The sequence below is a fragment of the Pteronotus mesoamericanus genome, unplaced genomic scaffold (genome assembly GCF_021234165.1).
Source record: "Pteronotus mesoamericanus isolate MK-2021 breed Mesoamerican mustached bat unplaced genomic scaffold, CSHL_Meso_final contig_171, whole genome shotgun sequence".
NCBI classification, from domain to species: domain Eukaryota; kingdom Metazoa; phylum Chordata; class Mammalia; order Chiroptera; family Mormoopidae; genus Pteronotus; species Pteronotus mesoamericanus.
This window is the reverse complement of record NW_026555070.1, coordinates 1302392-1327919: the sequence shown is the minus strand read 5'-3', so window position 1 is coordinate 1327919 and position 25528 is coordinate 1302392. Positions and strand designations below refer to the sequence as shown.

General features: G+C 55.2%; 1 protein-coding gene across 1 annotated transcript in view; it reads left to right on the top strand.

Moving 5' to 3' along the window:
• The first annotated feature begins 725 nt into the window (after positions 1 to 725).
• GFPT2 (glutamine-fructose-6-phosphate transaminase 2) overlaps positions 726 to 25528 on the top strand; it is a 40457-nt gene continuing 15654 nt past the window's right edge. The window contains exons 1-7 of the mRNA XM_054566289.1: positions 726 to 826; positions 13277 to 13384; positions 14100 to 14198; positions 14717 to 14842; positions 18244 to 18302; positions 18944 to 19078; positions 21519 to 21580. Coding sequence (XP_054422264.1) covers positions 820 to 826; positions 13277 to 13384; positions 14100 to 14198; positions 14717 to 14842; positions 18244 to 18302; positions 18944 to 19078; positions 21519 to 21580 — 596 coding nt within the window. The 5' untranslated portion in view covers positions 726 to 819. The remainder of the gene's footprint in view (positions 827 to 13276; positions 13385 to 14099; positions 14199 to 14716; positions 14843 to 18243; positions 18303 to 18943; positions 19079 to 21518; positions 21581 to 25528) is intronic.

The window sequence follows — 25528 nt, the reverse complement described above, 5'->3', positions numbered from 1 at the left end:
CCCGGGGGCAGGGACGCGGTCGGCGCGCGCGCGGGCGCGCGCGCGGGGCGCCGCGCGAACAGCTGGCCCGCGCGGCAGCCAAGGGGCAGCTTCTTGGGTCGTCCCAGCTGGGCTGACCCGGGAACTCGGGAATCCCCGCCTCCGGTTCCAGCTCTGCAGTGGGGACCGAGCTCGGATTCTGCCACCGCCTCCACTACCCAGTTTGGTCAGTCCCTTTCCATCTCTGAGGAGCCTCCGTTTTCTCATCTGTCAACCAGGCGCTGGAGTTCTCTCCTTAGAGGGCGGCGACCAGGTTGAAGGCCACCTGGCGCTCTGAGGAATCTGGCCCGCGGGGGGGCGCACACCTGAACCCGCACGTCGTGCCTGACAACGTGCTCTGTGCGTTACACAGACTGTCGTAACCCTCACTGCGTCCCAGTTGGCGTACCATTGCCACCCCCCTTTCGCAGACGGAGGAACAGGCACCTGCCTCAGGTCCTGCGCCTCCGCAGCATGTGAGGCCGAGTCCGCCGTCCCCTCGAGCTCCTCCAAACCCCTCTTCAGGACCCCGTGCCCGACACCCGCTTTCCCGACGGGACTGGCGCCTCCAGCCGCCTCTCGTCCTCCTCCTTGACTGGAGGGGCCCAGTCCCGGCCGTTGTCACGACAACCGGGGGCCAGTGGGGAGCAGGGACCGGAGGAAGCCCCGCCCCAGCCCCGCCCCTGGCGGAGGGCTCCGGTCTTTAAGGGCCGGCGCCCGGCGTCTCCGAACTTCAGCGTGCACTGAGTGTGCGGTGTTTGCTGAACGCAGGAGCTGCGAAGGGCGGGAGCAGTGGCCACGATGTGCGGTGAGTGCGGCCCCTTCATCCGCAGGGGCGCGGACTTCGGCGCCCCGGCCTCTCAGCGCCTGAGCCCGAGAGCGGGTTTCTGGGGACCGGGAAGCGTCGCGGGATGGGGGCGTCGATCGGACTGGTCCAAGGGTGGTAGGGGGAGGGGACTGCCCAGTTCCGGTCTTGCACTTGGTGAGGGCGATCTGGCCAAGTCTACACAGACGGAAGGGAATCAGTTCTCTCCCGCTCCCGGACGCTTGCGACACAGCGATGCCCGCAGCCCCTGTGCAGTGAGGGCGCTTTTCTCTGCTTTGCTCCAAGTCTCGAGCAGAGCCGGCCAGCGCGGGGTTCCCCCACCGGCTCTCAGTGTTCCGCGCCCACCGAGGAGAGGCGGCCCCCACCTGCGCCCTCCCTGCAGTACCGGGGGCAGCCCTTAGTGTGTCCCAGACAGGCCTGCGCGCCCTCTTCACGTCCCAACAGGAACCTCTGCCCCATAGAAATGTTGATTCCGTGTTGCCGTCGCTTTGCTGGAACGAGCTCTGGGCGAGGCGCGGGGAAGGGGCAGCAATGACCGCGAGCCTTTGGGCCGAAGCTGGGAGGGGGCCCAGGACTGGAGCGGGGTCGGGCTCCGGGCTTCCTGGATACCGCGGCGACCCGCAGCTGTCCGGCGAGGTAGCCCTGCCGTGGGGAAGGCGGCCGTGGCCCCGCGTGCACATCTGCAATTCCTTACTCCCCTGGCTGAGCCGCCTCTGCTGGCTGGGGAGAAAGCCGGGAACTTCTGCTGGGACAAAAGGTCACTGTGCCTTTTTTTTTTTTTCCTTGAGTAGGATTCAGTTACCCATTCCAGCCTCCTGTGGCTGGAGGACCTGGTGGAACTTTTGAAGCCATGAAAGGCCTCTGTCTGGCTTTGCGAGCCCTGCGAGGTGGGGTGCGCCGCGGGGAGCCCTGGGCCGAAGTCTGTGCAGGCCTTGTTTCCGAGGCCAGGCCGTCCTGAAAAAAAGTGAAAAAGGAACCACCAACCTAAGAGCAGGCAGCGGGCTTAGGAGTGCAGCCTTCCCCCGCGGAGCAGGCATCAGTTTCAGCTCCTGAGCCCTCAGTGAAAACCTCCGGACTCCCAGCATCATTTGTAGTTTGTAGGGCTGCCTGTGGGCAGTTCTGGGGAGAGAGATGAGGCAAAGGGGGCAGTTTTGCCAGAAACCCACTGGATTCTAAACCTGTCAGTGTGGCATTCAAGGCCCTGGGCCAGCTGGTGGCCGTAGGGCCAAACTGGTGCACTAGGAGGGTCCACACATTCTGTTCTGCTTTCTTAAAGGGCTCCACATGTTTTGTTCCCCGGGGAAGGGATGGGCGTGCACTCCAGACTCCCCGGGCCCCACGGGGAGCGTGGCCCTGGCACACCGGCCCTGCAGCGCTCAGGGAAGCGCGGAGCAGCTGTGGGGTCCTCGAGGTGGGAACGCGGGTCCCTTTGCCAGTAGCCAGGAGGCGGCCTTCTCTGGGTGTCCGTGTGTCCTTTACGTCTCCCCGACCCTTGCCGAGCACACAGCAGCAGCTGTCCAGAATCGAACATACTGGCCTGGTTTCTTTGGATTAAGGTCTCTGTGTGTTTGGCAAATGATACTGGTTTTCCTTTTATGGTTGTTTTGTAATGAATTCACTTAACGTTTTCAAACATATAGCTAATTTTAGAGAAAGACATTGAAGAAATGTTTGTGCCTTTAGTACAAGGATATGGCAGAGGTTGCGAAGGTGCCCCTGGAATGAGGTACTTATGCTCTTCACTCTTCATCTGGGGAAACTGAGGCCTGGAGAGGCCTGTGCACACCTGGGTCTGAGCAGGAGTAGTTTAAGGTCTTTTCTCCGGGCTGGCCGTGGCCCGGCTGAGGTCTGCCGTCACTGGGACGGTCCCACAGGGGTCCTACCAATGGATGGCCTCTCCGTGGGGAGCGTGCTCGGGCTGGCGCTGGCTCTCTCGTCTAAACTGCTTCTCCCACAGGAAGCTGGACCTGGTACGGCTGGCCCCCCGCACACCAAGCAGGCAATTCTCAAAGTGTCAGAGCACTGAGCATCCAGCTGGATGGCACATTGGCACTCATGGGTGTTTGTGTTGACGTCAGAGACTTCTGGCACGTTGCTGACTTTCTCCCAATAGATAGGTTACTATAGTCCCTCCCTGTCACCCTCCGTTCCCTTCTCACTTCCTTCTTCACTCAGCCACTAGTGTGGTTTCCGGGCCCCGGGGCCACGTAGGCACAACCCTGCCCTGGGATAAGGGCTGGGTAGTTGGAGGGATAGTCCAGAGGTGGGCGCTGGCCAGTGACTAGCGACCCCTGAGGGAAACGCCGCTACAGAGCGCAGGCCTCGGGCACAAGCTGTGGCCTGGCAGCCCTGTGCCAAACCAGCAGCCAGACAGCTCTCTGTTTTGTGCACAGGGCTTCAACTTTATTCTTTAAATTAGTTACCAAATTATAAAATCGGGGAAAATTCACCTAAGTAGGTGGAATTTTTTACTTCTCTTGAAAAAATTCAGAGACGAGCAAATCCTGAGTCCATATTTTCTAATAGCGCTCAGTGGCCCCCAGGACGAGGGGCACAGGCTCCCCAGCTCCCCCAGCCCCACCAGCCGGTGGGGCCCATGCCGCCCGAGCTGGGGACCCCAGCACGGCAGAGGCTGGGAGCACCGCCTGGCCCGGGCGGAGGGGGTCCCTGGGGCGGCGCCACGAGGGCGGGGTGCCAGGCGAGCCCGGCGGCAGGCCCAGCACACGCCAGGGCGTGGGGGCACGGGGCGGCATGTATGGGGATCTGACTGGAAGGATGGCACTTCCCACCCATTAGTCTTAAATCTTGCCTGTCCTTTGCTGCTGAGGGAATAAAAGAGATTTGGTTATGGAGAATTGGAGAATTCTTAGTTTTTGCTAAATGGTACAGAGAGTCCTTGCTTTGAATCCATTATTTTTTATGTTGGGTAGTGCACCGGCTTCCCGTGGCTGCTGTAGCAAATGCCCACACGCTCGCCAGTTTGAAACAGCATGTGTTCATCCTCACACAGATCTGAAGACTGGAAGTGCAGAAATCAGTGTCATGGGGCCAAGGCCAAACTGCCAGCCGCGCTGCCTTCTCCCCGAGGCCCCGGGGAGAAGCTTTTCCTCGCCGCTTCCAGCCTCTGGTGGCTGCCAGCTCTCCTTGGCTGGTGGCTCCTCCCTGAGGCCTCCGCCTCGTCCTCCAGGTCCGCTCTCCCTCTTCTGGGGACACTTGCAGGGCCCCCCTAGATAATTCAGGATAATCTTCCATCTCAAGATCCTTACCTTAGTCACATCGATAAAGACCTTTTTTTTTTTTTTTTAAATATGAAGATTCCATATAGAGAGTCTAGCGATTAGGACCTGATATCTTTGGAGGCCACTAATCATCCTGTGACACTTGGGTTCTTGCTTTCAGTTGCCTTTCCCAAGAAGAGCCCAGTGCTGCCCATCCCAGACGCCCAAGCCATGGGCACAGGGATGTCGGCAGCACCCCCGCCCCGCACGCCCCACCCCCGTCGCCGGGCGCAGCACTCTCGGGCTGGACCCCCGCAGTCAGAAGGCGAACCTAGGCACCCGTGTCTTCAGTCTCCTGTGGCTTAAAGAGGTAACACTGGTCCTTCACCGGTGCGACATGCCCCCGTTTGGCCAAATGGTTTGCAGTCCGTGTGTCACATCCAACTGGGTCTCACTGCACCTTGCCCTTCGCACATGTACCTGCCCTTCCTGCTCCTCTCCTCCCTGCCGGGCGCAGGCCTGGCCTCATTGCCCGGGATTGAGAGGGGCCAGGACCCCCGCACATGGTCGGTCAGCTTGCACAGCGGCCGTCAGGACAGCTGGTCAGGGGCCCGCCTTGGGGCTCAGCGGGGGAGACGGCAGCCCCGGAGACGGTGCGACTCAGGGGAGAGCTCACTTTTGTCCCAGGGCCCCGTCACATGTGGCACCCCTGTCCTCCCTGCAGCCGTTCCGTTTGTGGAAGGATGTCCCAGGAGGGCCTAGGCTGCAGTGCATGGAACATAGATGCTGGGCTCAGTCGCTGGCTTGTTGCCTCTTTAAGACATAGGAGACTTAAGACACAGAGCCTGCTACTCAGTGATGGGCAGATAAGTGCTTACCAACCAGCTCTCTGGTTTGCTAGTTTCTGTGGCGGAAATACTGTCTCCATGGCTCATTCCAGGTCACCAGTGGGAGATCCCTGAGCGCAGAGTTGGGAGGAGAGGTGTGCAGTTGCCTCTGTGGAGCCTGCTCTGTCAGCTCCCTCATGCCACCGCCTGAACGATGGGACTCCGGTGGGCCCTCTCGGGCGGGGGGCTCAGCCTGGGGGCCGCACTGCCCCCCCAGCCCCTGTCATCAGGCCATCCCATCAGCCGCTCGTACACCTCCAGGGTGCCCAAGTTCTGAGCAATTTCTAGAATTTTCTAGAAAATTCTAGAAATTTTGTGATATAGCATTAGTAAAGTGTGCTTTTAAATTGAGCAATTATATTTCTATTGAGTAACATCCACTTCTGAAGGGAGATAACCTGAGGCTACAAACACTCTTGGGGGAAAAATTCTGATTCAGTGCAGAAACAATTAAGTAATTTAATCTGATCCTCTGTCTCTTTCTCATTTTCAATGGAAGTATTTCTCTCACTGATAATGAAGTCTGGCTTTTTTTATAACCCAGTCTTGGCAGCTTAAACAAGACTTCTATGTATGTATATACAACCTAGAGTACATGTTGCTTCCCCTTTGGTGTTGGTGAAATCCTAACCTGACGAGGACACCAGCAGCTTCTGTGTTAGACAAGGAAGTGCCTTGCCTACCACACTCGCTGCAGGGAGCAAGCAGGTTCCGTGATCTCGGGGACTCCCTGGGGCTGCCACCTGAACCCCGGGAGTCCCAGGGACGCCTGAGGCAGCACAAGGCTGTCCCCAGAGGGGCCAACCCTCCTGGCCCTACGCCAGTGAGGACCGCTCCCCCGTGGGACCTTTGCCCTTCCTTGGAGAGGATGCAGCAGAAATTGTCCCCACTTCAGGAAGAAAGTGGCCCTCCCCAGTCTGTGCGTGAGGACAGGACACCGAGGGCTCCTCTGCAGCCCTTGCCCTCGGCCCAGTGGCCTCCCCTTCCTCGCCCCGCCCCCAGCATGCCACACACTCACACTCACACACACAGACACACATACTCAAGAGTTTTATGAGGCACAAATCCAACTGGCCATGTCCTCTCTTGGGCAATGACCAGTGCGGCTTGGGACTTACAATAGTGTCTCATTAGACTCTGCTCATGGGCTGAAAAACAGGGTAGATGCCTCAGGTCTGGGAGGCACGGGATGGGGGCGGAAAGTGCGCCCGTTGCCGGGAAGGGGCCCCGCCTGGCTGGGCAGTGACGCAGCTCTCACAGTGCGGCCGGGCCGCCTCCTGCGTGCGGTGCAGGCTGGCTCTCTACCTGGGACCGTCACTCGCACGCATGGTAGGGGCAGCACTTTATTAAGAGCTGACGCTCAGAGAGATGGAGAGTATTTCCCAAGGCTACAGCCACAGAATGCGGACCCCAGCCAGCCCACCGTGAACTTGCCCTCTTCGCTCATCCTCCAGGCCCCGAGCAGCCTCCCCGCTGTTGCACCCTGAGCACTCCACGGGGTGTGGAGGAGATTCCCGGAGTTCAGCCCTCCTAGCTCTGGCCAGGCGTTCTTCCAACGTGGTCATTGTCATTACCTGTCACTTGGAGATGGAGGTGCCCCGGGCGGGGGGGACGCAGCGGGAGCCAGCCTTGCTGTGGTTGCGGGCCCCGTGTGGAGTCCGAAGCAGGAGTGTCCCCTGGTGCAGCGGGGGTGCCCAGGGGCCAGGGGAGGCTCTGTCAGCATGGCCGGACCCGACCTGGAGAGTTCAGAGGGCCATAGGAGCCAGGTGGGCGCCTTCCCTCAGGCCGAGCCTCCTCTGTGCGAGCTGTTCTTGCCCTTCAGGGTAGGTTTTTAAAACCGGTTTTAAAAGGTGATTGGGTCGGGGGGCGGGGCACCTGCAGTCAGACAGACCTGGCTGTGAGTGACTCACGTGTTAGCCTTTGAGGCACACACGTGCCCTGTCTGTCCCTGCGAGTTACAGACTCAACTCAGGGCAGCGGGAAGGTCAGGTGAAGCAAGGTTCTGGAGTACGGGCGTGTGAGCTCCGTGAGTGCCGGCGGCGGGGTTTCACCTGCGCCCTCCTCCAGCAGAGTCCTGGGGTTCTTCCAGGGCTTGGTTTAGAAGGCGCTTCTCACTCTGACCCTGCGGTCATCACAGCCTCTGTGGGCAGGTTGGTGGTAGGATGGGGACATAAACCTTGTGCTGGAGGGTCTTGGGGTACCCCTGGACACGGGCAGTGCCACGCACCTGAGCTCAGGAGGCTCAGCACCACGCACCTCCCGGCCTTCCTGCCATGTGCTTATAGGGGCTCCAGAGGGTGGACCTGCTGCGCATGGCGGAGTGTGGCTGTCTGGGCCCAGCTCCAAGGCCACCTTCTCTGACCCCCGCACCCATTCGTTCGTGCATTCATTTACTCCGTCATCACAGTTATTGAGCACCTAAAATGACTGGGCTTTGGGCTAGAGGTTGGGGATACAGTGACGAGTCAGACAGACAGACAGAAGTGTTCCATCTGTACAGAGGTCACAGTGCAGTGGGGAGTCAGTCAAAAGACCAGGAAGTGAGCGCTCTGCGGGCAGTAAACAGGGTCACTGTGGCTCTTTTCGAAGGGGGAGTGGGGAAGGCCTGCATTAGACCCAGTGGGTGGTGGCCAGTCGGCGGCCCCCCGAAGAGTGAGTTGGAGCCAGCTGGGCACAGAGCCAGCCCAGGAGCTCTGCCCCTCCCCCTCCCAGTCCCCAGCCCGCTGCCTGCAAACTGCGGGAGGGGTTAAGAGGTTCCTGAGCATGCGGTCCTCTCTACACCCACCCCACGAGGTCCCCTGCTCCTCAGAACACCCAGACCAGTGATGAGGGCTCCATGGGCCACAGAAGTGTTTGGGGGATGACTTAAATCTTGGCCAGCCCTGGCGGGTGTGGCTCAGTTGCCTGGGCATCGCCCCTTAGACCTGAAGGTTGTGGGTTCTGCCCCCGGTTCGGGCACATGCTTGGGCTGCAGGTTCATTCCCCCATCAGCGCATCTGCGAGAGGCAGCCGATCAGTGTTTCTCCCTTTCTCTAAAAGCAATGAAAAAATGTCCTCAGGTGACGGTAATCCATAAATCAATACGTGAATCTTGACCAAGCTGCAGCGTAGTCACTCATTTGTCTAATCATCATTTCCCCAGGAGAAGCCAAGAAAAAACACTGGAAAATGGTTCGATCTTGCCCTCGGTTTTAGTGGATGATGCTCTGTCCAGCGTTTACCGGTGCGCCCCGCCCCCGCAGGCTGGCCCTTCGCCTACTGCCTCCAGGAGGGCCGCTCCCGCCAGCCCCTCTTCAGGACCCTCACTGCAGCGGGCACAGCTGTCCCTGGGGCTTTGCCAAGGCTCCAGGGGCTCAGTGACTGTGTTTAGCGCAGGCGGCAGGCCGCAGGCAGCGCCCCCCTCCCCCCACCCCGGGCACTTTCAGCTGTCATGCCCGTGAGCCGGAGGGATGAGGCCCGCAGGTGGGTGACCCTGAGCCCGTCCTCCCACGCACTGGAAGGTGCACTCAGACAGTGCCCTCTCCTTACAGGAGGCTGTCCTCCAGGTGCGTGGGGCGGGGGCCCTGGGGAAGTCGGTGAAGGCGGACTGGGCTGGACGCCACCCTGGGAGCACCTCTCTGAGTCGCTGAGCGGCCTGTGCTGAGCCAGAGCGCCAGGCACACGCTGCAAGAGCCCGGCCGCACGCAGAGCTCCTGTGCGGTGGGAAGAGGCTTCTGCCCCGACCTGCCCTCCCCAGAAGCAACCACTGGCATGTGTTTTGGGGCCGTTTCCGTAAACGCCGTGTCTCCCCGTCCCTGCCTAACGCACACATGAGGTATGATCTGTGCTTTCCCCTGGATGCACCCTGGACAGACGGCTGGTTTTCCAAATGAGCAGACAGCTTCACCTCATTCCTGCCAGGGCTGCACAGTGGCCCCGCGTGTGGCCGCGCCGTCACTTACCGCTCCCTGCCAGGCATCAGGCTGTCCCCAGGCCTCCGCTGCCACAGACAGCAGCAAGCAGCTCCCTGCAGGGGAGCACACGGGTGTCTCTGCAGAGGTGTCTGTTGGAAGTACCGCCGCTCTGGTCAACAGATGTGCACCTTTTAATTTTGAGAGATGGCCAAATTGCCTTCCCGAGAGGGTGCACAAATTTAAACTCTCACTTACTGTCAAGCAGATCTTTACTGATCTCAGAGGTAAAAAATGGATTTTCAGCATAGCTTTTTTTTACTGTGGATGGAAGGGATTCCAGCAGGGAATTCTGATCTGAATCGTGCCGAGAGAGTCCCGGGAAGGCAGCTTCCTTTTATTTCATTATGATTTAAAACAGCAAGAGCACAGCAGAAAGGCTCGCTCCTTCCCGCCCCCTCAGCAGAGGGCAGGCGCAGCCAAGAGAGCGCGCTGAGGGCAGAGGCGGTGCTCGGCGGCCGGGGGGCCCCTGAGCGGATGCCGGCACGCGGGCCAGCCATGCCCACGATCAGACAGATGCTGCCTGTGCAGAGGCCTCGAACGCCGGTCCTCGGCAGCCCCGCCGCACGGCTGCCGCCCCCGGGCCGCGTGGGGCACAGCTGGGGTCCTGAGGACAGGACCTGGACCCGGACCCCTGAGCCATCCTGTCCACCGAGGAGGCGGCTCTGGGTCTGAGCACGGAGCCCCGGAAGCACTAACGTGCCTGACGGGAGTAGGGAGTGACGCGTGGGCGCGGAGAGCGGCACCTCGGCGTTGAGCCTCTGCCGGCGCGGTCACGGGCCTCTGTGCCGCCTGGGCGCCACCCGCCCACCCCTCTGCGCCGGGCGCGGGTGCAGCTCCCGAACGGTCTCCGGGAGGCCGGCAGGGACGCGTCGCGTGACGGACTTCAGAAACAGCCTGGGCTGCGCCCCCCTTCACCCAGAGCTGGGTGGTGTTTACAAGTGGCAGGAACCTGATCGTGGCCCCCCAGGGGGACTAAAAACTTTCTGAACTTTTGAAATTCAGAAATCAGTGTTACTAAAGGTTTCACCTACACGTAGCTTGTGCTAATAGTTGTACAACTCTGTGAATATGCTAAAAACCATAGCATTTTGCACTTTAAATGAGAAACTGCTATGGTACGTGACCTTTATATCCCAATAAATCTGTTAACATTTTTAAAAATGTTTACATTAGAAGGCAATTATCATTTTTCCATGAGTGAGGTGACAACACACCCCGCCTCCAGCCATGTTCAGGTGCGAAGTGGGGCAGAGCGCGAGCCCCGGAGATGCGCGGCAGGCGGCTTTGCGGGGAAAGCGCCCAGACTGCGCGCACAGCCCTCTACTCAGCACCTGCCGCCTGAGCTCCGCCGGCCAGGACAGGAATAGCCGACTGTCAGAACTGCCCTCGCCATTTTTAACAGAAATCGTCTGTAACTGCTCACAAAGCACAACTTGCATGCTTTTAAATATGAACTCTGTGCCTCGCGATGTGTGTGAAAACAGGCCCTGTGCACAGTAACACACAGTGCATAGGAATGCAAAGCATTTTAGTGTATTTGATTTTGTAACCTATTTTTGACTGAGTTTGTCTAGATGAATTTTAGGAAATTAAATATTCATGTGATTTGACCCTACTTACTGTTTAAGAATATAACATTCACTTCATTGAAATTTAATCATTCATTCAGTTATGCCATATTGACTTAAATCAGCTGGAGGGATTGCAGGTGGTTTTGCATATAATGTACGCAGTCCTCAGACATCCTCAGGCAGGCTATGCTGTCTGAGGTCCACCTCTGGAAGAATTTTTCCCATTTTTATTGAGATACAAGTGACATAACATTGTATAAATTTAAGGTGTACAGCATAATAATTTGATGATTTGGTAAGATGATTACCACAGCAAGATTACTTAACATTCATCACTCACATAGTTAAGATTTTTTTCCTTGTTATGAGAACTTCTAAAAGATACTCTTTCAGCAACTTGGACATGTATAATAAAGTGGTAACTGTGGTCACCATGCTGTGCATTACGTCCCCCGAAGTTATTTATCTTGTAACGGGAAGTTTGTGCTCTCTGACCACCTTTACCTAATTTCTGCACCTCCCACACCCACCTCTGACAATCGACAGTCTGATCTCTGTACCCATGACTTTGGGGTTTTTTTAGATTCCACCCATAAAGGAAATCATAGAGTGCCTTTCCCGGACTGACTTATTAGCAGGATGTTCTCCAGGTCCATCCACGCTGTTACACATGGCAGGATTTCCTTCTTTTTATGGCTGAATAATATTCCATTGCGTGTACAATGGAAGGTGCCACATTTTCTTATCCACTCATTTGCCAGTAGACACAACGTCTGACTATTGTGAATAAAGCTGCAATGAACACAGCGCAGAAATACCTGGCAGGTTTTTAATCTTGGTCAAACTTTTTTGTCATCCCAGGAAAGTGTTGGAAAATAAAAATAATAAAAAATTGTTACTCACTGGTCATTGGCATCAATTCAATGCCAACAGGGACCCCAGCCTGGAGTGCAGAGAAGGAAATTATATTCAGTGCAAACAGTTTCATTGTGATACAGCGCAGCCCCGAGAATAGCCGGCTGGGAGCCGGCCCCGGGGCCAGGGCCCGCGGACTGGACGGCTCTGCGATCTGAGTGTTCTGCTCCGCGCCGGTCTGCGCCGGTCTGCGCCAGTGAGGGGTTTCAGTGTTCCAGCTCCAGCCAGGAAGTCCTCAGGGGAAAGGGAAAGCGCGCTCTAGGAGCCAGAAGGGGGTTGACTTGTGTAGATGGAAATCTGCGCCCTGGTCCCTGATTGGTTTGTCCTCATGCAAATAAGGACTGCAAATCTTTGCAGTTTGATTGGTCCAAAAGGTACTCTCCTGACTGGTCAGAATGACGCTGCTCTGATTGGTTGTTGAAGATGCTAATTGGGATATAGTTGCACAGCTCTGATTGGACAGGGAAAGTCTCAGTCCCCTCGATAGAAATAGGATTCCAGGAGCTCCTTTATAAAGGCTTGCTCGGACAGCAGGGACACAGTGCAGGGGGCAGTTTGGTGCAAACTTCTCCCTGAAGCACAGCTTGCATGAGAGCCCCCAGAAGTCCTTCTTGGTAGGTATATTCTTTCCTAAAACTAAAATTGGGGAAATAAGCCTTTAACCGCACCCATCCCTTAGCGCTGCCCAGTGCTGGGAGTGTTTAAGTCAGGTCCCCACGGTTCTGCTCCTGACTCTGGCCCAATCACAGCTTCCCAGGCTTCTGAGTGATAGCAGGTCTGACCTCTACGGCTGCTGCGAGCTTTGATTGACACCTGCGTGGGAATGCTTGGCCAGTGCCTGACACAGGGTGAGCCCTCAATGAGTTACTACGAATATGCCAGAAACCCAGTAACTTTTTCATAATCTGTACCATTGCTTCACTGATCAGTACAAGTTCAGAGTCACTCTGTTCCACAAGCATCCATTGAACAAGGGTCACATGCTGAGATACAGTGATAAAGATACAGAGAGGAGTGCCAGCCTGTGTCCCTGTCAGGGAATACAGAGGTCCCCAGGTGCCAGAGCACCGGGGCAGCCCTGTGTGAGTGGGGGTCAGAGCCCAGGCCTGACAAGCCTGCCCTGGGAGGTGGGGCTGGAGCTGAGCTTGGAGGAGGGCAGGGAGGATGTAAGGACAGAGGGATGACCGGATGGGGCACTCGCAGGGCGAGACAGAGACAGCCCAGAGGTCTGTGTTCTCAAGCAGGGGAGTGAGCAGAGGAGCTTGGAGAGAACCAGCATGACGTCTGTTATTTCCTAGTTAGGAAAATATGATTTTGCAATATGAATACAGAAAATAAAGCCAAAAAAACCCTTCCTTGCATGTGGGCCTCCCTTAAAGATACCGATCCTCCAGGGCCACGGGACGGTTTTCCTCCTGCTGTTGTACAGCGGAGCTTCCCGGTACAAGCGACGGGCCTGGGTGGGGGTGGGGGGCAGAGGCCGCAGCACCCAGTCAAGGAGTCCACGGAGGTGGGGGCTCACAGATGCCCTGGGGTGGTCGAGTGGTTTTGCTGGTCTTTGCTGTTATGGACATGCTGTAGTGAGAACCTCATCTCCTGCAAGTCCATCCATGAAAACCTCTCCTTGGTGGAGTGGCAAGGCCGGGGGGCGGGGGGCAGTGGGGGGCGGGCGGGGGTTTGTCACCTGCTGCGTTCAGCTGCAGTGTGGGTCTTTTTGCCACCTGGGAGGGGTGCCTGTGACGCCCTCCAGAGGCAGGGGGAGCGTGGCGGTCCCTCTATGCGTGGCCAGGAGCCCTCCTGCAGGACCACGGGTGTCTGCGTGCCCAGACTGCGTTCTACACACAGACCTGACGTTTAATAAACACGCAGTGTCCTTCTCTTTCAACAGGAATCTTTGCCTACATGAACTACAGAGTCCCCCGGACCCGGAAGGAGATTTTTGAAACCCTCATCAAAGGCCTGCAGCGGCTGGAGTACAGAGGCTATGACTCGGCAGGTAGGCCCTGCAGGTTCCACCATAGGAACGGTGCTTTGATCGCATCTGGAAGCTGTAGAAAAGCTGAAGGAAGAAACCACTAAAGAAACCGGCCTCCGAAGTGCCCCCCGGGCGCCTTTGTGCCCCTCCTCCTGTCGTGGTTGGGGTGGTCTGGGGGTGAGGGTGGCCAGGGCAGGTGTCCTACGTGGACGTTTTTGTTTTCACCTCATCGTGATTATAGCATTTTGTACTTTTATAAGTTTTTTCACTCATCTCAGCATTGTCCATCACCCTGAACCCCTAACGGCCCTCTGGGCGGCTGCACAGCCCCCGCAGGGCGGCCCTCTCCGAGCTGGCCCTCCTCCGCCCGGCTGGGGGCACTTAGTCTGTTTCCCACCTTCAATGGCACCGCTCGGGAGCAAGGGAGGGCCTGCCATCTCATACTCCAGTCAGAGCTTACCAGAGGGCCAGCAGTGAGGGGCTGGGCCACTGGCAGCAGAGGACCAGCTAAGGCAGCAGGAGCACAGCAACCAGCCAGACGCATGCCCGTAAGCGGAGGGCGGGTGTTGGGGTGCCTGTGCCCACAGGCCCCCAGGGATCCCCCGGTGGTGGCCTGGGGTCCAGGCACACAGTCCCTGCTGGCTGCTAAGTGCAGCCACAGTCGCAGCCTTCCTTTTCCAAGACGATTAGGAGGTGGACCTTACGCTCCAATACAGAAACTCGTGTTCACCTGCAGGTGTGGCGATCGATGGAAACAACAGTGAAGTCAAAGAGAGACACATCCAGCTGGTCAAGAAAAAGGGGAACGTGAAGGCTCTCGACGAGGAGCTTTACAGTAAGTGGAAAGCACGGCGGGTCAGAGCAGCAAGTGCTGCATGGGTCACTTGGAAATCTTCCATTCCAACGGTATTTGAAACGAAAGATACTGGCTTGTCTTAGCACGGATGAAGAGAGGGGGAGTCCAGCCCGCGGTGTGGAACTGTGTTTCCCAAAGCGCGGGATGGTTTATCTCAGGTAGTGGTGCGTGAAGAAATATTTTTTTAAAAAAATGTTTGGTACTTATGTATTTATTTTAATTTTTCTGGCAAGTGATACTACTTTTTCACTTGTAGTAGGGATAGACATTTTTCATTTTAGAGTAGGTTTATTTCAGTTGAGTGAGTTGGGTTACTGCTGAGTACTACACAAAAAGCAGCAGGAGTCTGACTGAAACCCCAGGAAGGCGGGGCCTGGGGGTCGCTTGTGGGATGTGCTGGCGTGTCTCCACGACGCGACACCACCTTGACACATCGCTACTGTGCCAATGCTCACTTTGAAAGTGTGGCCGACGGAATTTTTTTTTTGTTTATCTAGAGCAAGACAGCATGGACTTAGAAGTGGAGTTTGAGACCCACTTTGGCATTGCGCACACACGCTGGGCCACCCACGGGGTTCCCAGTGCGGTCAACAGCCACCCGCAGCGATCAGACAAAGGCAACGGTACGTATCGAGGCCTTGCTCCCTGTCCCAACCGTGCCAGGCTGAGCCACGCCACCGCCACTGGGCTCCTCAGCTGCCCTGTCATCCCCCTGGGCCCGAAGTGGTGGCACCAGCCCCGGACAGGAGGCCGCGGCAGCCTGGCCCCAGGGCAGTGCTGACTGCCCCCCCTCCCCGTTGTCCACAGTAAAACGAGGCACTGCTGGCTCTTGGGAACCCAGCCTGAGGGGACTTGGCAGTACTAGGGGTGAAGGGCCTAGACGCTGTTCCCGAACAAGGGACTGAAGTGTCCGGGCACTCGAGGGCAAGACAGTGCTCCCTCGCTGACGGGAGCCTGAGGTCCCTGCTCCACACGGGGCCCCCCCGGCCACAGAGGCCTCGGCTGAGGGCTTGGGATTTGGAGAAGCAGAGGCTGCAGGTGGCGGCCCAGGAGCCCCTCCCATAGCAGGACCGTCGACCCGGCTCACCTCACATTTTTTTAAAAGGAGAATGGCTGTGTGTGCAAGTCCAGACTTCTCTGGCATCGCTTGACACACCGGAAGCCGTGGTGAGTGGGCTCGCAGAGCCTCGCACTCCCACTGGCAGGCAGCAGGGCTGTGCCAGAGCAGGGACAGGGCCGCAGCTCGCGGCAGCCCCTCTGCTGAGCTGCGGGCCTCCACATCCCCCTCTGCTCCCGCGTGCCGGCCCCAGCTCACGGGTCCTCGTCACCTGCCTGGGCTCCCAGGACATCGCTCCACGCCCTGGTTCCCTTAGCCACGCCCCCCCTCTCATGGGGGTGGGCTGGTAGGTCTGAGCCCCCAGTGGCAGCTCCTGGGGGCCCTGTGGTCAGCCCCAGGGTGGCCGGTCCTCCTGCAATAGGACGCAACAGGCACGTGAGCTGGGGAGGGGCTGAGCCCTTGACTGCTCCCAGGGCTCCAGGCAGGGGCGTGAGCCATCACTTGGGCCCTCGTGTGGGTCCCCGTTCTGGGTTGGGCCTGGTCAGGTCAGGAGCCCCAAAGGCTCCCGGCCAGGCACAATGGAGGAGGGTATCCAGTAGGAGAGTGGTCCCTGGAGGCAGCTGGGAGCCCGCCCTGAGACCCCCGTGGCACAGGGCAGCTGCTTGCCAAGCCGCACGTCAGAGCAGGGACCAGACGCTCCGACGGGCTCTGGGTGCTTATTACAGGCGTTTAGCTGAATGTTCCACCAGACGCACTGCAGTTAGCGCTCCTGGGAACCGGGCTGCTGGGCAGAGCCGCCCCCGCCCCCCCCCCCGCCCCCCGCCCAGCCTGGAAAGCAGGGTGGCTTCTGCAAAACAGGACGCCACTCACACCCTTCTCAGCAGGGCAGCCGGGGACAGCACAGGGGCCAGGCGACCCTGCGGCCACGGGGTCGGTGGGGTTTTTGCTTGGACTTTTCCCTGGCTCTGGTCCGTGCCCTGGACCGTTAGGGCCTCCCACTGCTGGGGCAGGCACCCTACCCAGGAGGAAGGCAGCAGACCCCAGGGTGCTGAGGACCTAGAATGCACGTCCAGCTAAACCCTGAGCCAGGCACGGGCTGGCTCCTGGAGCAGCCGGGTGGCAGAGGAGGCTGCGGAGCCGTGTCCGTACCAGGCCCCGAGACGTCACGCCCCTGCCCACCAAGGTGATAAGGCGAGTGCCACGCCACGGCCGATGACGGTTCTGAGTCCCCAGAGCAGGGAGGCTCCCAGGAGATCCCCCCACACCCAAACTTGGGGGTGCCTGCCCTGACTCAGGATGACTAATTAAAAACAACATGGGAAGTAAGAAAAGGTTAGTAAAATGTCTGTGGCAATTCATCACTGATAGCTGGAGAGCATGTTTTTAAGCAAGGCTGACACCCAGCAACCATGTCGCTCAAGAGAAGCAAGCACGCAGAGCAGCTTCCACCGAGAGTACACAGATTCTAGGAAACACATTAACGCTGAGAAGACAGTAGATTGAGGTGGAAGAAAAAATAGTGTAAGAAATAATGTCACAGTAGACGTGAGAGCAGCTTGAGAAGGGGGTGGCTCCAGAGGCGATGAATGCGGGAGAGGCCCAGCGGTGGTCCCTGGGCAGGACCAGCGCAAGTGCAGCGGGGAAGGCACTCAGGCTGTAAGGAGGGCGAGCTGGGCTAGTGCCCCTGCTGGCAACAGCTTTTTTTATTCGAGCCCTCTCATTTTTTGGTGTGACCACACCAAAAATAAGCAATATGCTATAAAAAACATATAGAGGAAATTAAGGTAAAAATAAAGAAAAGGAATGAAGGAAAAGGTATTAAAAGATGTAACAGGAAAAATCTGCCTTGTACGGAAGAAAAACTTGAGTTGGTGATCCAAAGTTTCGCTGAACAGTCATAGTCGATATTTACGGTGAACACCCAACATCTGGACACATCCTGCTGGAATTATTGATCTCAAGTGTAATGGAGCCTTTCCGCTGTCTAGGCTGAAGGGGGAATAAGGTTACTTGCTCAGAAAAACTTTCAGGCTGGTCTCAACTATTGATCGAGGGGTATGAGGCAACGAAGGGGGCTGCCCTGGCCCTCCCCCACCCCACCCCCGCCCGTAGGGGGGCTGCCCAAGGGCGCGGTTTGCTGCTGGAGCGCGGCCGGTGCGGCCCAGCAGGGAGGCGTGCTGGTGGCCCATCAGACGCAGGATGTGGGGGAGCCCAGGGACGCCAGAGCTGCTTGGGATTTTCCTCTAAGAAAAGCGGGATTTTTATGTGAAAACTCAAAAATTTTCAGATCAAATCTTTTAAAAAACTTCTTTATCCTCGCTCAAAGACATGCTTATTGATTTTAGAGAGAGGGTAAGGGAGGGAGAAAGAAAGAGAGAGAAACACAGGTGTGGGAGAGAGACCTAGCAATCGGTTGCTTCTTGCACACACCCCGATGGGGTGGGATTGAACCTGCAACCCAGGTGTGTGCCCTGACTGGGAGTCGAACCTGTGACCTTTTGGTTTACAGAACGATGCTCTAACCACCTGAGGCACACCAGCCAGGGCTCAGCTCAAATCTTTTTACAGTTCACTATGGTCAAACAGAAGCACGTGCGTGGACCTTTAGTGTGTGACTTCTCTGAACCAGTGGGAATTCCTGGAGTTATTTCTGGGTAATGAAGGGTTAATCATCCCCATTGACATAAATAGCAAAGCTTATCTGGGGACCCTGTAGACCACAAGTGGAGTTCTGTCTGCGGTCAGGTTGGTGGATGGTTTTTACTGAAGGAGGAATATGTAGTTTCTCAGGCTGAAATTGTAGTCCTAGCAGACGTCAGTGCTGGCAAGTACAAATGACGCTTGCTTAGCAGCCATGCCTACAGGAGCAGCATGTACAGTTTCAAGCTCCTGAATTGTTTCCCTTCGCATCTGACTTGAACTTCACATCTTCATAGCCCTTCTCTCTTGACTAAACTTCTCTTCCAGAATTCGTGGTCATCCACAATGGGATCATCACAAATTACAAAGACCTGAGGAAATTTCTGGTAAGACACTACTCTTGGGTAACGTCTAAGTCACGTGGTCTCCCCAGAAGCTGCCAGCCAGCTCATTTCCCTCCGGAAGCCGAGGTGGAGTGGAGTGAAAGCTGCTCTTGGCCACGTCACCACTCTGGACGCAAACCTCGGCCCTGGCTCAGCGGCCACCTCAGATCTTGCTGGAGGAGATAGCAGCGCGGCCGGGCCCACAAGGGCCACCCCCTTGCCGCAGAATCAAAAGAACACGCACTTTCTCTTATTAAAGTGCCTGCACTCAATTATCAACTCACCACGTGGAACGTGGGGCGGGAAGGCAGATGGCCAGTGTCTCAGGGGCGGAAAGGTTGCGGCATTGGCCGGGATGTGGGTGGATTTGACTCAGCTCATTTGATCACTCTCACTGCTGTGATTTTGCAACAGCCAGAGGCGTGGCAGGGACGGGCGCGGAGGTGGGGCCATCTCTGGGGTTCTGAATGACTCAGCTGTGTTGCGCTGCGTGATCCTGGCAAACATTTCTCATCTTTTTCCCATTTTTCTTGTTCGCTCCTTAAGTCACTCTAAGGGCAAGTCAGAAGGGAGGAGAGGAAGCTGGCCAGGCCAGCGTTTCACAATGACCGTCATCTGACCCTGTGTTCAACCAACTATTCCAGGAAAGCAAAGGCTACGAGTTTGAGTCAGAAACAGACACAGAGACCATCGCCAAGCTGATCAAATATGTGTTCGACAACAGAGAGATGGAGGACATCACGTTTTCAACACTGGTCGAGAGGGTCATTCAACAGCTGGTGAGTGACAAGTCCCAGCTGCCTAGGGCACCCCGCCGTTTTGCATGAGCATTTATTAGGCAGGTTTGTGTAAAGTATCTGAGGATTCAAGTTGGCTTGTCTGCAACACCTGGCCTTAAGATGTTACTTCCTTATAATATTTGGAGAAGTTCTGAGGTAACCCTCAACTGGAAGTGCCTTGCCTCGCCTTAACACCATGAAATTGGGGCAGGCCTCCGGGTCGCAGCTGGCGCACAGGGCCCTGGTGGTAGTTCCCAGTGTTTTCTTTTCAATTGAGTTGTTGGCGCCGTTAGTTATATACCCCAGATGCATTTCACTGATGTTGACTTAGAATTGCGGTCTTTCGGACCGTTTCAGTAAAGCAAATATTTGTCCCGCGGGCGCAGGGGCCCAGTGTCCTTCCTGAGTGCGTGGATGGAAGGAAGCCAGAGGCGGTGCAGGGCGCTGGTGCCCACAATCCAGGAGTCTGCCTGGAGAGGGAGGGCGCAAAGATACGGCCCAGTGGCCGGAGGGGTTGCAGTTCGGAAGGAGGGTTGTGCTTTTGGTACAGACATCAGATCAGGTCTGGGAGCTGAAGGGAAGGATCCAGGAGGGAGATGCGTGGCATCCCAGAGGGCTGGGCCCACAGCACAAAGGCCCCGCTGAGAGGCCTGCGCCGGGGGATGACCAAAAGGAGCCCCTACTCGGAGGAGAAGGGGGAGCAGACTGGGCTGCCCAGGGATGGCGGGGGAGGAGGCGAGGTCTTCAGACCTCCCAGGACCCGCCCCTCGGGCCTCAGTGCCGCCCAGCAGCCCCTCCCCAGGGGGCAGCCTGGGGACAGTGCTCAGGCCAAGGAGGATCCGTCACGCTGCAGCCAGAGGCGGCTGCGGCCACACCGCTGTGCGTCAAAACGTTTCACCCTCTGGAGTTTTCAGAGTCTTTTAAAACTAAGTCCACCGTGGAGCCCTTTGCTCTGTGACTCCCATTTGGGGGGTTTATAGTGTAGTGGACATATTTATAAGAGTCTGGCCCGTACATCAAGTCTAATGAATATGCTGTGTAATGTGTGAGAAGACAACTTGGCTTTGCAGGCAGTACTTCCTCTTCTCCATTTGTAATTTAAAATTTCAGAAGTACCCCCCAAGGAGGGCACTTTTCAACTTCAGCGACTTCTCTTACCTGAAGCAACACAGCTCTTTGGAGCAGAGAACGAGAAGCATATTCTGCTCAGTCCCACTTTGTTGGAGACCAGCGATTTTCAGGCGATGGGCCCCAGGGACTTGTCACACACGCCGTACCCGACTAGTGAGTCAGGGCACTGACTACTTCTTCCTTAGATTGTCAAATGAAAAACGAACAACAATAGCCATCTTGTATGACTGGATCAAAATTATACCTATTTTTTTTATCAGATGAGTAAAAAAACAATTTTTGGCATGCCGCAGGATTTTAGTAGTTTAGGTGTGCTGTGAGATGAAAAAGGAGAAAAATTGCCTCCTTAGACAAGTCCTGCAGAGTAAATGTCAGGCTGCTTGGGTCTGCCTGGCGCCCCTGCGAACTGGGCCACATGGGGGGCCCTCAGAGGCCCGGGGGTGCAGACCTGGTCCCTCGGGCTGGAAGGCGGAGCTGGCAGCGGCCACAGCACGCTGGCCGCACAGGGCCCCACCACGCCTCGGGGATTGCGTGCAGAACCCCAGACTTAGAGCGGTCACTCCTGACCACAGTCTACTAGGGTCATGGCAGGTTAGTGCGGGGTGGTCAGAACGCAGGAGAGAATTCTGCACCAAGGATCCTACATGAAAAAAGCATTTGGAGTCTTGAGTTAGGAGACCGGGATTCTAGTTCTGGCTTGTACGAACCAACAAGCGGAGGCACAGAGGACAGCTGACAGTCGTCGCCATAGAAATAATAATCACAGTAATGCCAGCTCGTGCTTCTGTTGTGTCCTCTGTATGGCAGCCACCGTTCCGATGCAGTGGTTCCCAGAAGCCAGACAGCTGGAGGGCAGAGCCAGGATTTGAACCCCAGCTCCTACGGGAGTCGAGCTAAGCACAGGTCATGGGGCATCGGCCCCTCTCGTCTTCACAGGCGCTCGCTGAGCAGGTGCTGTCCCGGGAGGAGCCCTGGCCCCGGCGCTCACCGGGGCCCTCGTTTTCATGCCCCCCATGAGCCGCCGAGCTGGCACGTGCTCCTCGTGAGCCTCGCCAGGTGTGGTTCCTGTTGCTCATGAGGAAATCCACGGGGTCTGGCCTTCGTAGTTCAGCGCGGCACCGTCTCTGCCGCTGTCCTCCTGAAGTCACCCTGCCATTGTACTTGGTGCCCCGAGTGAGCACGGCTGGCGTGACCGTAGGGCCACCGCTGTGACGTGGGGCCCAGGGAGCCTGGTTGGGCGCAGGCTGGGTTGCAGTGGCCTGGCTCAGCCAGAGTGAGGTGTTCTTGCTTCTCTTCCCTGTGTTTTCAGGAAGGAGCATTCGCACTGGTTTTCAAGAGTATCCATTACCCAGGAGAGGCTGTCGCCACGAGGTAAGACGAACGCATTGATATTTCCAATAGCAAATAACTAAGATATAATAACTTCTCCTGTGGCACAGGGGCCATGGGGCCTCTGGAAAACTGGGAGGCACTGTTGTTTCCAAAGGCCACCGGGAGCTTGGCCACGAAGACTGTACCCTATCATCTCTCTGGTCAGAGCTTCTGATTCGTTTAAAGAAAAACCAGAGGGTTTTTATTTGAAATCTCCATATTTTTTAGAAGTTGACAACACATTAAAATTTAAAGTAAAATTATATAGTAAAGGTAGAGCCAGCTTTCATGGGGCTTAAAACATGTATAATTCCAAAGGCTCCCTTTAGAAAAAGCATGCAAAATTATGAAAACAAATATTTCAAAAATTTATATGGAACCACAAAAGCATAGCAACAGCAGTCCTGAGAAAGAACAACAGATTTGGAGGAGTCACACTACCTGATCTCAAACTATACCACAAGGCCAGAGTAACAGAACAGCAGGCATAAAAACAGACACATAGATCAATGGGACAGAATAGAGAGCCCAGAAATAAGATGCACCATTATAGTCAATATTTGACAGAGGAAGCAAGCACATGCAACGGGCTAAAGATAGTTTATTCAATAAATGGTGTTGGGAAAATTGGGTACATACATGCGGAAAAATGAAACTAGGCCACCTTCTTACACAACACACAGGAATGAATTCAAAAGGGATCAAAGACTTAAATGTTAGACCCGAAACCATAAAAATCCTGAAGAAAACACAGGCAGCAAAATCTTGGACATTGATGGCAGAAATTTTTTATCAGATATATCGCCCCAGGCAAGGGAAACAAAAGGTAAAATAAGCAAACGGGACTACATCAAACTAAAAAGATTTTGCACAGCAAAAGAAACAATCAACAAAATGACAAGACAACCCATGAAATGGGAGAACATATTTGCCAATACATCTGATAAGGGGTTAATATCTAAGATTTATAAAACACAAAACTCAACACCAAAAAAACAAATAATCCAATTAAAAAATGGGCAAAGGACCTGAATAGACATTTCTCCAAAGAGGACATACAGATGGTCAATAGACATACGAAAAAATACTCAATGTCACTAATTATCAGAGAAATGCAAATTAAAGCCACAATGAGATACCACTTCACACCGGTCAGAATGGCTGTCGTCAGTAAATCAACAAACAAGTGCTGACACGGATGTGGAGAAAGGGGAATGCTTTTGCACTGTTGGTGGGAAGGCCGGCTGGTGCAGCCACCGTGGGAAGCAGTGTGGAGGTACCTCAAAAAATTAAAAATGGATCTGTCTTTCGACCCAGTGATCCCACTTCTGGGAATATATCTGAAGGAACCCAAAACACTAATTCGAAAGAACATAAGCACCCCTGTGTTCGTTGTGGCAATTTGCAATTGCCACAATATGGAAGCAGCCCAAGTATCCATCAGTAGATGAGTGGATAAAACAATTATGGGACACTTACACAATGGAATATTACTCAGTTGTAAAAAAGAAGAAAAATTTTACGCGTTGCAATAGTAAGGATGGAGCTGGAGAACATTATGCTAATAGGCCAGAGAAAGACAGATACCATATGATTTAACTCACATGTGGAATCTAGTGAACAAACTGAACTAAGAAGAAAAATGGGGACAGACTCAGAGCAGGTGACAGCTAGCAGCAGGGGAGGTCAGGAGGTGGAGGGATGGAGCAAAAAAGGAAAAAGAACTCATGGGCATGGACAACAGTGTGGTGACTGCTGAGAGGAGGGAGATATAAAAGGACTAAATGGTAATGGAAAAAAATACAATAAAGATTAAATTTTAAAAAATATGAACATTGGTTTGAATCCAGTAAGGAAGGGGCCTTGCGGGCCCGGAGCTCCAGCTTCATCACCTTCACGGAAGCAGGGGCGGTCGCAGGAATCAGCCTACATGTCCCTTTGTTAGAGTCCCCTAGAGTCCCCAACACTGTAGATTTACACAAGCAGGTGTGTGAGTGACATCCTACTGTTTTATATTCAGGTGGGTTGGTTGTCCACCCATTCATCTGTCTGTCCATCCATTCATCCATCCATCTGTCCGTCTACCTATCCATTCATCTGTCCATCCATTCATCCATCTATCTGCGCATCTGTCTGTCCATCTGTTCATCCATCCATCCATCCATTTGTCCATCCATCCACCATACTTTTATCCATTTATCTATCCATCCAACTCATATTTGTTGAGCACATACTGTGTGCTGGGCCCGGGGGACCTGGTGACACCAGACCTTCCCTGCCCTTAAGGACTGAACATTTGTGCAGAAGGACAGAGCAAGGCAGAGATGGTGATGCCCTGGGGGAGCCGGTGTCAGCCTGGGGGAGGCCGGCAGAGGGGCCAGTGGGAGGAAAGGCAGGGGCCCCGAGCCAGCGTGGCGCGGCTTCGATCTGTAGTTAGGCTAGGAGGGAGGGGTACTGGTGGGACTTGGCTCTTCCAGTCTCTGTGTGCTTACTGCCAGGCATGGGGACAGCAGTGAACAAGGTCATGGGGCACTCAAGGGCCGGCGGGGACTGGGACGTGGGCAGTGGGGCAGCTCTGCGGGGCCTCCGGTCCCCTGCGGGCACTGGGGAGCCATCGAAAGTGCGCCTGCGGCCCTGGAACGCCGGGCCAGACGAGGGGGCCCTTCCTTGCAGGCTGTCCGACCATCTGGGCAGGAGACGCACTGACATGTCATTTTTTTATTTCTTCTAAGACAGGACTTAATTCATCATTTGGAATTTTATTCCTTCACACCATAGAATTATATAATACCAGTTGGTCCTTATCAAATTTAAAAAACCCTTTCAAAATCCGATATCATCATCATATTACTGTTCTAAATGAATGAGAAGACAGTGTGAAAAAGCAATAAAGCTTTATTTTTCTAAACTGCCTGTAATTATGGCTCTATAATCTGCAGGACAGACTTGGGGATGAGTTGGGAGCGTTATAGTTTAGTTTACAAAGTCTGGAGAAGCCACAGAGCTCAACCCATAATAAAAAACTCTGGCGGGAGACATTTGCCAAGAGAGTCAGATAACCATGGTACTGTCCACGGTCGCTCTTGCAAAGACTACCTAAGCCAGCTCCACGCTGGGCCGGAACTGTGGTTCTGAAATGCTTTATATGTGACGAAAGAGTGTCTCAAATACTCCAGCAGCTCACAGAACCTTCTGCAAAGACACAGACTTTGTCCCTCTCCTTGGAGAAATCAGAGTGAGGGCCACACAGGCAACACCACTGGAAAACACCGTTATGAAGAGACTTAGGGTCTGTGTTGGGTCCTAAGGTTACAAGAGCAAATGGATGTATACGGGCTGGATGCAGGCTGACTTGACACGTCATCCATGAGTAAGCTGTTGATGTTAGGTAGCAAGAAATCGGCTGATGTAAATTATTACTCCATTGTATTCTAATTAATGTGTTCGAGACAGAGCTCTGAAATGGTCTTATTAATACATTCTCAGTGTTTTCTTCTTATTAACAAGGCAACACGTAGGGGAGGAAAGGCACGTGTCCTTTAGTAGCTACGGGAATGTTACTATCCCCGTAGTTCTGGCTGAGAACGGCAGGTCTGAAGTGTGTGAGTTTCAAAAGTGAACTGCTTACTGCAGTGCACACGCGTTGTGAATTTGATTTGCACACTGTAATTTATAAGAGTGAGCAAATAATTAGGTTTTGGAGGCAGGATGACATTTAAAACACGGAATAATACCTTATAAACACATTAGCTGCACAAGCTGGGAACCAGAAAGGAATTCCGTGAGGCGCTTTACTGAAGGCGGCTTCTGCAACTGGCGGCTTAGCTGGGGTGGAGGACGCAGAGGGCTTGGGACAGGGGCCCTCCCGCGGGTCAGCTGCAGGCCTTGGCCACCACCGTCCCCTTGGTGATGGACCTCCCAGGCTTCACTGAGGTATTCCTCAGGCAG